We start from the raw sequence: 14,646 nt of genomic DNA on the forward strand, positions 1-14,646 counted from the left end.
GGATTATTGAATTTCAAGTTCTAACAAGCTACTCTACTGCACGTTTGCCATTTCGCGCTGCTGCACAAGAACCGTGGTGGAGTCTGCGCTTCGTTAGATATCCCGCACCAACAAACATGTCGTTAGTGACATGTAAAAATTGAGAATGAATTCTCTTTGTTTTGCCCGGGGTGTCTGAAGCAGTAATGGGAGCGCTCTGGCGGCTTCGTTGTTTGGATATTCCATGCCAACGCTCAGTTTAGGTTGTCTACGCAATAACCGGGTAGTATTGCGTCTGCTTGAACCAGGGAGAAAACGCGCGTTCCAAGTAACTACAGCTGCAGGTTTACAGGAGCCCGCGATGGCACGACAACGCAGCCGAAGCTGGCAAGAAATGCAGCAGTGGTGGCACCTGGGGGCATTCGCGTGAAAGCTTACGGCACAGTCTAGCCGCTCGTGCCACAAGAGTATATACGAGTTTACTATAGACGTGTCATTTACCTCCGTCATCCATTCACGTCACGAAATACCGAATTTGGTACATGTGAAGCTGGCGAAACTGTCGCCAGCATGGTATGAGCGTAGCGTGTCATGTTTTACATGACACGCATACCATGATTATCGTGTTTGGACGTGCTATTTACACACGTCATCTATTCACGTCACCTGATGTCAAATTTGGTGTATGTGGAGCAGCACGCTATGAGATTACAACGTAATTATGCTTCACTTGACAATATTGTCCTGATTATCACGTTCAGACAAGTCATTTACCTTCATCGCGTCTTCACGTCTGTGATACCAAATTCGGTAAACGTGGAGCTATCGAAACGGCTGAGAGCGAGCTATGAGAGAGCATGTAGTCATGTTTTACATGGCACGCGTGTCTTCATTATTATGTTTGGACGAGTCATTTATCTTCGTCGTTAATTGACGTCACGTAAAACCAAATTTGGTGTATGTGAAGTGAGCGAAACGGCTTCGAGTGCATCATGAGCATAGAATTTAGTGATGGTCATACAATACACTCATGTGATGATTATCACGTTGGCACCAGTCATGTAACGTCGCCATTCATTCTCGTTCCATAATAGCAGATTTGGTGTACGTGAAACTAGCCAGGCGACCACGAGCGCACGATGAGCGTGGCGTGTAGTCATGACTAGTCATAACATGAAGTAATTACATGCAAGTTAATATTTCCACGTTTGAATCTGTCACTTATGTTCGCAATGCAGTCATGTCGTACCATACCAGTTTTGCAAAATGTCATGTGAACAAAACCACCGCAAGAGCAGGAAGACAATGAAATGTATATCATGACAGTCATGACATAAGACTTCATGAATTTCATGTTACGACAAGTCACTTACGCTCGACGTATCGTAATGTTATGTAATACCGATTTTGGTATCAATACTATAATCCAGACAACCAGTAGAGTGAACGTTGTAGGCGGCTGGATAGCTAGATACTCTCAAAGGCGCCGAAGTTCACTAGGAAATGCTCCTCATTCAAAATACTAGGAAGTGGACAAAACAAATTTCTCGGCTCGGCGTTGGCGTTTCAAAGCGGCGTCTCTAGCACACAATTCCGGATTTTTCTTGAGAGGCATCGGTCGAGAGTGATGCGCAAGCGGGCGAGAAAGTGGGGTGCAGGGAGGAAAAAGGGAACGGCGAGATAAGAAATGGCGAAGCACTTCACCTACTTTTAGGGGCAATGCTCCTTATAGCGGCACCCGTTCGTCCCTCGTAGTCGCTATAGTAGTGTGTAACCGGTCTTTAATTTGGACCTCCAAGGTGGTGCCGGCGGGAGATTTCTTCTGTGCGTTGTTGAAAAATAAAAAAATTTGCAGCGAGCGCGTTACATAAAAACTGAATTCTCCTGTCTCTCATTCCCTTTTAGCAGCCATTGGCATGTACATTGAGCACTATCTGACAAGAAAGGGTTGCTACGTTGTACTCGCTGGGCGTAAGGTCCTAGGTTTTAGAAAGGTTCAGCGAGCGTTGGGCCGCAGCGCCAGGAATACAGTCAACTAGTATATACCATGAACTCGAGGTGGTTAAAGGTGGGAAGTAGACATATAGCGCAAGCCGTAAGAAAGTGTGCGTGTGCCTCCTCTCGTAAAGTCCCTGGAATGTCCGCTGGATGGCAGTGCTTCTACATCAGGAATATATGATGAAACGATGCGAGATGGTGGTACTTGGAGTGTTGAAGAGGTGGACGAACGGACACATAGACGGATGCATGGACGGACACACGGATGGCTGCAAGGACGGATGGACGCATTGACGGACGCACAGATGGACGTGCGGAAGCACGAACAGACACACGCAGGGACGGGTAGATGGATGCATGGATGGCCACACAGACGCACGCATGGACGGACGGAAGCAAGATTGAATGGACGGATGGATGCTCTGCCTCACTCTCCATTATTCACTCCGTAGATATGCTGCCAATTTTTTCCTACACTCCCTCGCACTGCATTCTCCAGTTGCTAGGGACGAGGATAAGCGTGTCGGCCCGGAGCTGTTGCTGTTACCTTGTTTCATTGAGGGACCTTATATTTTGGTTCAGAAGTTCCCTTCAGCACTGTGGAGGCTACAGGCTCCTCCACCAATAGAAAAGGCGTTTAGCCACCCAACGTGTATTCATTCGCGCCATGTCATCTGCTCATCGTATTCACGGCGTCTGCCCAACAAATTGTTGTTATTATGGCTAGTTTATTACCTTAAACTGCAGTAAAACTACTAAACAAGCAACTACAGTGGGAACTGGAAAGCCCGAATAGGTTCCTCAGCTGAAGATCGCTAGAATCCTATGCCGCGGGATTACTTCACTTATTGGCTGCTTCTCTGCGACGCTGTTCATTGCTCTGGTATGTCTGTCTCTCAGTCGAAACGTTCCTTCGCGTCTCCCGCAGCAGCGCTTCTTTACTCTTTTTTTGAATGCGAAACATTTCTTACCGAGCTTCGGCGACTTTAAACGTATCTATCTATCTATCTATCTATCTATCTATCTATCTATCTATCTATCTATCTATCTATCTATCTATCTATCTGTCTATCTATCTATCTATCTATCTATCTATCTATCTATCTAGCCGCCTACGACTTTTAGGTCTCCCAGCAGCTTCAATATTAGTATCAATACAAAATTTGGTATGGCATACCATGATTAATGAGCAACATATTTCACAAGTCATAACATGAAAATCATGACATGTGTCATAAATGTCATGATCTTCATTTCATGGTCCTGCAGCTTTTGCGGTGGTTTCGTTCCCCGGCATGTTGCAAACTGGTATGGTATGACATGATTGCATGGGGAACACCAGCGACAGACCCTAAGATGACAACCATGACATGTGTGCCATGTAACAATATGACTGCATACCACGCTCATGATGCGCTCACGGCCGTTTCAGTATCGTCACATATACCCAATTTGCTATTACGGTGTGTTAATAAATTACAAACGTATGTGACTGGTACAAACATGATAACCAGGAGATGCGTGTCATGTCAAAACATGACTACATGCCACAGTCAAGGCACCAATACTTCTCTGCGTGACGCGGTGTGCGTGCTCGGCGGCGTTCATTTCATCGCCACGCCACGCGAACAGACAGACAGACAAAGAACTTTATTCAGGTCCTGAGGAACTGCGTAGTAACGGCCCCGTTTAGGGGGAATCCGTAGCAGTCGCGGGCCGCTCCCACGTAGGGACCGGAAGACCGTGGCCCTCCGCCCTCTCGCAGGCCCTCTGGACAGCCCGAAGTTGAACCAGGAGGTCGCCGCTGTGAAGGGCTTCCTCCCAGTCCTCTTCTTTGTTGAACTCTGCGTCACGTAACGCAGGACATTGCCAGAGCATATGAGGTAATGAGCAATACGCCTCACCGCAGTCTGGACAATGCGGCTCGATGTTGGGCGAAAAATGGCTGAACCTGCCACGCGAAGGGAAAGACCCCGTTTGGAGCATCCTGTAGGCCGATGATTGCGGTCGCGTAAGTTTAGGATGAGGAAGTGGAAAAGTCCTCCGAGATAGATGATAATGAGTCATGATCTCGTGGAAAGTGAGTAGCGAGTCCCTGTATCTTCCGGCGTACCCGCCTGCGAATCCGCCGGGACCGCCGCGGTGAGCGATACCTCGCGCACGGTCATGGGCAAACTCATTGGCGTTAGGGACATCAGGATGTACGTTGGCCCCCATGTGGGCCGGGAACCATGTTATGGGGTGAAACCCGGCAGCCCCCTCACAGCCGAGGATGGCCGCTGCCTCACGCGAGATCGAGCCCGAGGCGAAAGCCCTAGCTGCGGAACGCGAATCTGTAAAGACATTAGGACGCGATGGGTCCTTCATTGCTATGGCGATGGCGATTTGCTCAGCCACCATTGCCGAAACCTTTCTAACCGAGGCAGAGCATAGGAGTGTGCCACTATGATCGACCGAGACCACTGCGAAGCGATCCGAACGCCCGTACTGGGCTGCATCGACAAAGGTCGCGAGATGCGGTCTGTTTGCAACTGATTTTAATAAGGAACGGGCCCGAGCTATGCGGCGCCCTACATTGTATTGTGGGTGGACATTTCTTGGAAAAGGAGCTACCGAAAACGTGCCTCTGATCGAGGGTGGTAGTGTTACATTACGCTGGTTAGTCGCCGTAGGACCGCAGCCTATGGATTTCAGGATGCGCCTACCAGCCCTCGAGGACGATAGTCGCACGACCTGAGCCATCTGCTGGGCCTCTATCACCTCCGAGAGGGAGTTATGCATGCCCAATTGTAGGAGCTTCTCGGTGCTAGTGTGGATAGGCAAGCCTAGAACTCGCTTTATGCTTTTGCGCAGTAGTGTATCAATTCTTGCCTCTTCTATTTTGGACCAGCGCAATGCCGAAGCGACATAATTAATGTGGCTTATGAGAAATGCATGATAGAGCCGAAGGAGATTGCTCTCGCTCAGCCCACCCCTGCGGTTCGAGACCCTGAGTATGAGCCTAAGCATGTTCTCCGTCTTGGAGGTGATGCGGGCTATAGTTCGTGAGTTGCCCCCCTTGGACTCTAGCAGGAGTCCGAGGACCCTGATGGAGTCCACCCTGGGTATTCTCTGCCCATCCCGTCTGTATAAAGCTATGGGAATCTGTTCTAAAGGAGTGAGGTTCCTCAGTCCTTGTCGGGTGGGTCTGTATAGTAGTAACTCAGACTTTGCCGATGACAGGCTCAGGCCTGAACCGACTAGAAAGTTCTCCGTGATGTCTAATGCCTCTTGGAGCGCCTGCTCTACCCCGGCGTCGGACCCTCCCATGCACCACACGGTGATATCGTCCGCGTAGAGAGCATGGTTAACCCCGCGCACCGTAGCGAGTCGCTCCGAGAGGCCCTTCATGGCAATATTGAAGAGTAGAGGAGAGATAACTGCCCCCTGTGGGGTGCCTCTCGCTCCCAAGGTAAATTCCGTGGATTGGATTTGACCGATCCTAATGGTAGCCCTGCGATCCCTGAGAAAAGACCTAACGTATGCGTGGAACCGTTGCCCTAGACCCATAACCGAAATTGCCACAAGCACAAACTTGTGCGAGATATTATCAAAAGCTTTAGCTAGGTCTAGAGCTAGTATGCCTCTAGTATCCCTGGTGTTGTTGTCAATGATTTGTCTTTTGATAAGAAGCATCACGTCCTGTGTGGATAGTGCAGATCTGAATCCGACCATATTGTGTGGAAATAGCTCTCTGCTTTCTATGTACTCGGATACCCGATGGTGAATCGCATGTTCGGCCACCTTGCCTACGCAGGACGTAAGCGAGATGGGTCGCATGTTCTCCAAAGCCAGAGGTTTGCCTGGCTTTGGGATAAGCGCTACCGAAGCTGTCTTCCAGGATTCGGGGACGTGCCCCGTCTCCCAGATCTTGTTGACTTCCTCGGTAAGCTTCTCGATGGATTTGCCATCCAAGTTACGTAAGAGCTTATTTGAGATTCCATCCGGGCCCGGTGCAGAGCGTCCGTTGAGCTCGTGGAGGACCTTACAGATTTCTGGTTCAGTGAAAGGTGCGTCCAGCTCCGCCACCATTCCACCCCTGTAATGCGGATAGTCCGCATCGCCGGAAGGGCCCAGCGGAAGATAGCTGTCCGCTAACCTCTTCAGGAGGGCCTTTTTGGACACTCCCTTCGCTTTTTGGTTGTGAACGATTCTGTCAATAGCCAATCGCTGATTTCCCTTCGACTGTGACTCATCAAGTAATTGTTTGAGGAGGTTCCATCTGGCCCCCACTCTCATCTGTCCGTCAACCGAAGAACATACTTCATTCCACTGCTGTTTGGAGAGTTCAATAAAGTAGGCTTCGATCTCGCGATTGAGTTGCGCAATTTTCTTTCGAAGTCGGCGATTGAGCCTTTGCGTCCTCCACCGGGACAGGATGGAATTCTTAGCCTCTAAGAGATGCGCGAGGTGTGCATCCATCCGATCGACCTTCATGTTCGTTTTGACAACCTTGGTCGCAGCATTAGCATCCGCCTTGAGCCTTGCAAAGAGGCTGTCTAAGCTGTCGTATTCATCCCGGTCCTCCTTCCGCAATTTACGAAAGGCATCCCAGTCCGTTACTTTAAATTCCCTGGGGGGAGCTGCATTGACTGCTAGGGTAATAGCCACTATGAAGTGGTCACTACCTAGATTCTCTTGCAAATTTTGCCACCCTGCTCCGGCGACGTTCTTGACGAACGCCAAGTCTGGAGTTGTGTCTCGGACCACCGATGTGCCAATTCTTGTCGGGTATTGCGGGTCCGTAATCAATTCAAGAGAACAGCTAGATACGGCCTTTAGGAGGTTGTTGCCTTTGGGGGACTGCCTGGCGTATCCCCAAGCGTCGTGCGGAGCATTAAAGTCTCCCGCTACCACGATGGGGGCCCCCCTGGCCAGAGCCACCGCTTTTGCCATGATCGAAGCGAACCCCTGCCGCTTGTCCGACGGCGAGCTGTACACATTCAGGAGGAATACGCTGTTCTTGAGCCAGCTGTTGGGGATTATTTCGAGGATAATGACCTCAGCCTTGCTGTTGCCAAGCTGTAGTTTGTGTTCTTGAAAGGAGCACTTTTTTGCGACCAAGGTTGCCAAACCGCGCTTCCCTTGCTCGCGCACCGAGACGACTCGATAGCCCGGGAAAGTTAGCGCATCACCGAGAGTTTCCTGTAACATAATTACGTGCGGTTTGACCGCCTGAGAAGCAATAAAGTGCAGCAGTGGAGCCCTGCGCCTTTTGAAACTGGCACAGTTTCACTGCCACACGACCAGTTCATTAGTGTTGCCCGCCATAATTACTGTTCTGAGACAGCCAATCTCCTGTCGGGTTGACTGTTACCGCGCCTGCAGGCGACTGTGCCCTGTTCGGGCCTATCGGAGGCGAGCTACCCGTAGCTAGCGCTGCCTGTGTACCTTCAAGAGACGACACCCTTTTCAGTAGGGTAGTCATGCTATCAGCCAGTTGTTTAATCGATTGCTGCATGCTTTCGAGAGCCTTGCTGTTGGACTTTGTCTCCATAGCATCCCACTCCCCTTGGGGGGGTGAGGCCCTACGTTTTCCTGAGCGCGCCTGCACGTCCTCTGGTGGGGGAATCTGTTGTCTCTCACCCTGCGAGGAGTAATGTTTGCGGAACGACTCAAGGTCAGCCCTCAGCTGTTGAATCTCTGCCTTAAGGCAAGCATTCTCTTGGATCAACTTAGCTACCCTGGGGTCTTCCCTATGCTCTGGCAATGGTACCCGCGTTACCTCTGGTGGCGGCGCCGCTGGCTTCGGCTTGGCTCGATCCGCCCAGGTAGGTACTTTCTGGATTCGTGCCCGGGAGCAAGAGCGCCCTTTGGTGCGAGCGCGGCCCCTGGAGCGGTAGCGCCGGCGGCCAGCCGGCGTGACGGAACGCCCCTGCCTGGGAGCGCTTGCCACGCTGGAATCCCTTGACCGGTCCTCTTCGACCAGCTGTTGCTGAGACTTTTTGACGCGCTTTCGGCGCCGTCGTCTTCTCCGTCGCACGACGTAAGGAACTTGAAAGCGTTCTTTGCACGTTGTGTCCGCCGTCGGATGTGGGCCTCCGCAAAGGGCACATTTCGGCGAGCACTGGTGATCGTCGGGTGGAGACACGAGCCCACAGCCCCTGCACACCTCTCTCTCTCCTTGTTGGGGTTGGGGCAAACATCGGCCCTGTGACCAAGTCCTCCACACGCGTAGCACACGTCGGTTTGGCGCTTGTAGAGCGTGCAGCGCAGCATGCTGACGCCGCATATGACATAGTTTGGTACCTTCATGCCGTCGAAAAGCACTACCACAGTAGTGGTGTTCTTGATCCTTTTGGCTTCTAGGGCCTTCGGATTTCGCTGGTTGACGATCATCGTTTGGAGCTGGGCCTCGCTGATGTCAGTGTCCACTCCTCGTATGACTCCTTTACAAGTGTTATCGGGGGCCGCGACATATGCCGCCACATGGTACATTCCTTCACTTATCCGAATCTGTTGGATCGCGGCGTAGGCGTTTGCGTTCTTCTGCTCCGGTGTGGAGACTACGAGAATGTTCTGGGCGATGTTTGGGCAAACGATGTCCCCTTCCGTCTCTGCCGGGGCAAGAGCAGCCGCCATGGCAATAGCCTGTGCGAGCCTAATTTGGCTTACTTTTCTGACGTCAAGTCCGTCCCTCGGCCTGACGATAATTCGTATGTGGTCCCTCGGCAGCCGGGGGAGCCTCGATGCAGCTGCGAGGCGCTTCATTGCACCTTGCGGGGCTGCCGTGCGGCAGCCTCCATTCGAGCCCACATGTGATGCGTTGCCCGCGGAAACTGGCGTTTCTATACGAGCTTTCTTGTTCCTGCCCAGCGCTGTCGTCCAACCCGGGCGATTGGCTTCTTCGTGAGAGATTTCCTCTCCTTCCACCATCGCTACTTCGGGCATGTTGCCCCTTTTTTCCCGCCTCTCGCCGTCGACGCTAGGCTAAGCCCGGTAGGGTTAGCCGAGCCGCGGCGCGTTCCACAAGAAATGTTCCAATAATTCAACAAAAGGACCACTCACCGAAAAAAGTCTGGTGTCGACGTGATCCTCAGAAGAAACTGCGTCGAATGAAACGCAGCTCGAGCACAGGCACCACAAAAATCCTAACGAAAACATTAACAGAAACGGGAGCCGATCTTCTCGCGTCCGCACTGGTCGGCGCCCCCTGCGTCTTCGCCACGCGAAGGTCATGCCAGATACTAGCAGGCGTGCGCCATCCTTCGTTGCTTTGATGCATGCGCGTTTCAGCACGTCCGGCGTCCCTCCGTGACGAAAAGAGGGAGACGCAGTGTTGTTGTGGGTAACGCATCAGCGCGAAACGCACCAAGTCGCTTTTCGCGCTGGTTGCCGGCGAGTCGCGCAGACGGACGCTGGTCGCGCCTGGCACCAGAATAGAGTTCTCGCGTTTCGCAAAAGTAGCGTCGCTGAGGCCAGTGTGCGCGTGCAACGCTACATGGGAACACTCCCATTGAGTCCTTCATGATGCCGTTGCGGCCGTTTTGCTAGCTCCACATATTCGAAATTTGGGGTTAATGATGTCAATGAATGGCGAAAGTACATGGCTTGTGCAAACATGATAATCCTGGCAAGCGTGACATGTGAAACATGCCAACATACCACGGTGATAGCCTGCTCACGGCCGTGTCGCTGGCTCCAGATATACTAAATTTCGTATCACGTGACGTAAATAGAAGACGAAGGCAAACGACACATCAAAACATGCATGATAATCGTGACACGTAAGTCATGTGCACTATCTTTTACCTCAGGCCCTTAACATTGTTGTGATATTAAAGTGATATTTCTACCTTACTCATTTGTGTTTCGCATATTATCGATTCCCACTGTACGTGGGATCTGTCAATTTGTTTTTGTTTTCTTCGAAGCAGAATTTGACGCGCATGGAATGTTGTGAGAGGTGGCATATTAGATATTTAGAGGTGCAGTGTTCTTGGCCTGACGGTGCAGTCCGAACATTGCCTCGGCACGTTATGATAGCAGGTGCAGCAAGGAATGCAGCATATCTCGCTAATATTGACAAAACGTACCTGATGATTTAGTGGCCAAGTTAGATGAAACAAATCGATGGCTGATTTTAACATTTCTTTACTGCTGACAGCGCAGTGGGCGCGTAGCAAGGGCAAGTCCAGATCGAAGCGGAGAGTCACTTCTTCATGGGTGTTGATTTGTTGTTTATTAAACAAAATTATTGGTGGTAACCAACACAAATAAATAAATGCGTAAGAAATGAAATAATTGCGAAGAAGACAAAAAACATATAACATATATTTGGTGTGTAAAACACACCAAAGAAACAATATTTCAAGCGAACGTCATCAATTTTAAGCCGTATATGGGAATATGTTTTACTGTGCAAACGTCTGGCTTCTTAGAGCCGTTCCACGCACTTCCCGCATGGCCGCAAAGCACTTGCCGGGAGCCCTACCACACGCAACCAGGGGACAAATGAGCCAATTGGCAACGCTCTTTCAGCTTCCGCAGCGTCGCCAAATGGCGTATTTGTCCCCCACTTGCGTGCGGTACGGGTCCCGGCACGTGCGTGGCAGCTGTGTGGAAAGCGCGTGGAACAGCCCTTACACACTGTAGCTTTGATAGGGCAGAACCAAAGTGGTGAAACACAGTAGAGTTTCCATGGGAGATGCCGGTAGACAAATTCCGAAGGGCGCCTGACATAGACCGCCTAAGAAATGCATTCGCATATCAAAAATAGGATCAAAGAAATATTTAAACACTTCATTTAGCACTTTTTGGTGCTCGGAACTGCAACAGCTTGGAAAAATTGGCACTTTCTCTCAGAAATATTTCTGCACATAAATTTGCTGTGCTCATAGACACATATATAAAGCACTTTTGGGACAGGGAATTTTTTATGATTACGGTACCCACCTTTTAATGACACACCAGCTGAAACATGCCGTTTGGGATTCCTATAATGCAACCGTATGCTTCCGTATGGTACCAATATATTTTCTGTCTATTTATAATATTTCGCGATGCATATGTTCTTAAGAATCTTAATTATTCAGAACGAATAATAAAAACTCTTTACGCTAATATTTAGTGATTAGACGTCTGTCAAATTCATTGCTTTTTTTAAATAATAAAAGTTAAGTTCAATGGAAAAAGCTATTCTTTCAATACGTTGGTAGCCGCCATGATGTAAAAGAACTTTCCAACACCGCAATAAGGCGCTGTCTGATTTTTAGTGCTCGTGAGATATTTCGCAAAGAGCGCATCTATAGCTTACTTACAAAAAGTGTTCAGCGTACGCGTCTTCGATTTTCGGGTCTGCAGGTGGTAAGGCAAAAACGGTGACGCACTTTTCATCATGAGGCTGCTCTCTTGTGAAGTAGGAGTCGATGGACTGCAAGAAGTAGGAAGACTCAACACCATGCCAAGTACAAAGGTAGGTGCAAGAACTCAGTACTGAGAAGTATGAAAACTCGAAGAAACGAAAGCATTCGTTAAACAGTCGGATACACCTTTTCGAAGTCCGCCGCATTTCCTCCTCAGAGACAGATGCACACAAGCCTGCACCAATGGGCACGCACTCCTGACTGCACTCAAGAGTCGGTGGCCGCGCTTTTGCAGAGCTTTGGCAAGTGCGTGAGCGGGAATGTTTGTTTAGTCGAGGAGCAGGTCGGCATGCCACGCTACCGTTGTCTGGGTTGATTTGATTGATATGTGGGGTTTAACGTCCCAAAACCACCATACGATTAGAGAGACGCCGTAGTGGAGGGCTCCGGAAATTTTGAGCACCTGGGGTTGTTTAACGTGCACCCCAATCTGAGTACACGGGCCTACAACATTTCCGCCTTCATTGCAAATGCTGCGGCCGAGCCGGTATTCGATACCGCGAGCTGCGGGTCAGCAGGCGAGTACCTGAACCACTAGACCACCGTGGCGGGGTGGTCATCTGGGTGCGGCCATTCCTGACTTCTTAAGTTGTACTCCACTAAAGTTTTCTAATGCACTCTAACTATACAATCCCTGCACGGCGATGGCGCGCCGCCCCGCGGCTGTCATATAGCATACTGACATGCTTTGGCCGCAAAATAACGAACACACATATTAAATAAACACTCAACGACAAGCACAAGCGGCACTTCCAACTAGAGTAGACCGGGTGCAAATCCAGACTTAAGTAACAACATACAGACATGCGCACTTTTCACACAGCCTTACGCTATTCAGCTATCGAACAATCTCTTCTCCGATAAGTACAATGTCACCGACTGTTCACTGATACAACTTTCACCTTCCTTCTTAATGTAATATGCTTCCATCGACTCACGCGCAGTTTCATGCCTACTTCTACCTGGAGTCTTTTACTTCTACCTAGTTGATGGAAGCATATTACATTAAGAATAAAGGTGAAAGTTGTACCAGTGAACCGTCGGTGACGTTGTACTTATCGGAGAAGTGATTTTTCGATAGCTGGATAGCGTAAGGCTGTGTGAAGACTGCGTATGTCTGTATGTTGTTACTTAGGTCTGGATTTGCACCCGGTCTACTTTAGTTGGAAGTGCCGCTTGTGCTTATCGTTGAGTGTTTCCTTACTTTGTGTGTGTGTTATTAAGCATGTCTGTAAGCAAATACCAACAAGGCCAACGATCAGTATTGTCACATAGCATACAGCCTTTTAGAGCCCGAGCAGAACCGAACGCTCCCACAACGTTCGCTAGCACGCAGTTCATTGAAATCGCAAACAGTTTCCGTAGTCAATTGCACTAAAACGTACACGTCTTCTCCTGCGGGAATGAAGTTTTACATTTTTTCGATTCGGCCCTGCTTTATTAGACAGGGAAATAAGTCAGTTACGGTGGTGAGACGTAAATAGTGTTTGGTACCCGCTCCCTCCGCCATCTCTGCTTCTGCCGCTGCATGCTTGAATCGGTATGGGACACCACCTTCGCAGGTGCAATATTTATTACGTGACGGTTCTGCAGCCATAACGCTGGTGAAAAAAGAAAGTTATGCAAGACATTTTAGTTCAGCTTGTGGCTGATGGAATGCTTAAATGGACTTTAATAATTATTAAATTGTCGTCTGCCTTTTGAAGTTTTGGGGAAAGCATGCGAGGTCAAGTAGTGCTTTGCTGGGCATAGAACCATCCGATAGGGAACGAACTGACTTACGTAGCATGTATATACCGTAACCACAACTAGCCATCCAGCAGGGCTATGCGAACGCAGTGGGATCAAGCTAGGACTTTGATGGTTGGGTTAACCCTTATTAAACGGGCGCAAGCCACCATAGACCATGGGCCTCCAAATCGCAGATGTTTTGGTATAATAAGGAATTTGTTGATAATCTAAAAACTTAGCAATATATCATTATCAAAACAAGTAATCAGTCTAAATCACGAGAAAAAACATTAACATTGTTGAAGAATAATCTCGATTGAGATAACCTTATCTATAAATTTGTTTCGTCTCCCGCAGTAAAGCGCAGTTGTCCTCGCAAACGCTTCATCGCCTAAAATCTAGTACTGTAGCCCCAAAAGGAAGAACCCCCGAAAGTGATGAATTGAATCTCATTCTTCAAAGTGACTCATCAAGAAGTGTTTTTCTTTGATGGGTAAATAAATGTGCATGTTAGGAAGAATTAATGCAGAGCGAAGTGCAGAAGAACTACTAGGTAAAACACGAAGGTTTGCCAGTGCTGTAACGACAGATGTGCGTTCCGGAAAGCAGCATGAATAACGCACGAGGTTGTACTGAATGAGAGACGACACGGTAGCAAAGTGACCGTACCCGAAGTAATCGCCCTCTTCACAAGGTGAAGGGAAAGATGAAACGGGGCATGTGGCGTCCTCTCTGGTAGAAATCGTAGCGCCTTTTCATTCTCGCCCACGCCTGAAGCTCTTAGCATGGCTTCGCGTGCGGTGAAGTAAAGACCATGATACTGATGATCGAGGATAATGCCGCGACTACTATTTCAAGTGAAACTCTTCGCTAGACCCGGCAGCTCAAAATAACCATGCAACGAAGCTTCAACAAACGAGAACGCCACCGGCAACTCACGATGATATCCACGATGCACCGTAGAATCAACATTCATTAATGAATGGCCGGGGAGCCATCAGTATTTCTAAATACTCTGAGTTTGTTGCAAGTGTGCGAGTAGTGGCAGGCACCAATATTATTTTAAGTGTGAAAAAATGACAGCTTACGCTGATAGATATGAAGCAAGCATCTTGCATTCTACACACCTGACGCACGCATTTGCCGTCATACTGACGGCGGGCAGGAAGGCGTTAACTAACGTGCAAAACGTAGCGGCTATTGTGCAGCTTCTCCCAATTAATCCTAGTGGCATTGCGGAAAAATGTCTCCCTACGATATACTAAAATACGACTCGAAGAATCAACGCACTGGCCATGGCCGGTAATGCCACCATAGCTACCAAGGCAATGAGGAGCTGCTGTCTGCTATGCGTTTCTCAACGTTGTACATCCGCCGCACTACAAATAGCACTGCGCGTACCTTTCAAAGCCCCTCTTATAGATCCCAATAGAAGTGTATAGTTTGGCTTTGGTCTAGAAGGCGGAAATGTGCACTCTTTTTTTTTAACGACGTTGATAGGCACGCATCGTGCCTTGATTTAATTTGCTCTTAG

General features: G+C 49.2%; 1 protein-coding gene across 1 annotated transcript in view; it reads right to left on the bottom strand.

Moving 5' to 3' along the window:
- Positions 1 to 14,646, bottom strand: part of LOC142794266 (uncharacterized) — a 50,079-nt gene that overhangs the window by 24,554 nt on the left and 10,879 nt on the right. Inside the window, exon 3 of the mRNA XM_075885874.1 lies at positions 11,277 to 11,389. Coding sequence (XP_075741989.1) covers positions 11,277 to 11,389 — 113 coding nt within the window. The remainder of the gene's footprint in view (positions 1 to 11,276; positions 11,390 to 14,646) is intronic.

The sequence above is a fragment of the Rhipicephalus microplus genome, unplaced genomic scaffold (assembly GCF_043290135.1).
Source record: "Rhipicephalus microplus isolate Deutch F79 unplaced genomic scaffold, USDA_Rmic scaffold_393, whole genome shotgun sequence".
Classification (NCBI taxonomy): Eukaryota; Metazoa; Arthropoda; class Arachnida; order Ixodida; family Ixodidae; genus Rhipicephalus; species Rhipicephalus microplus.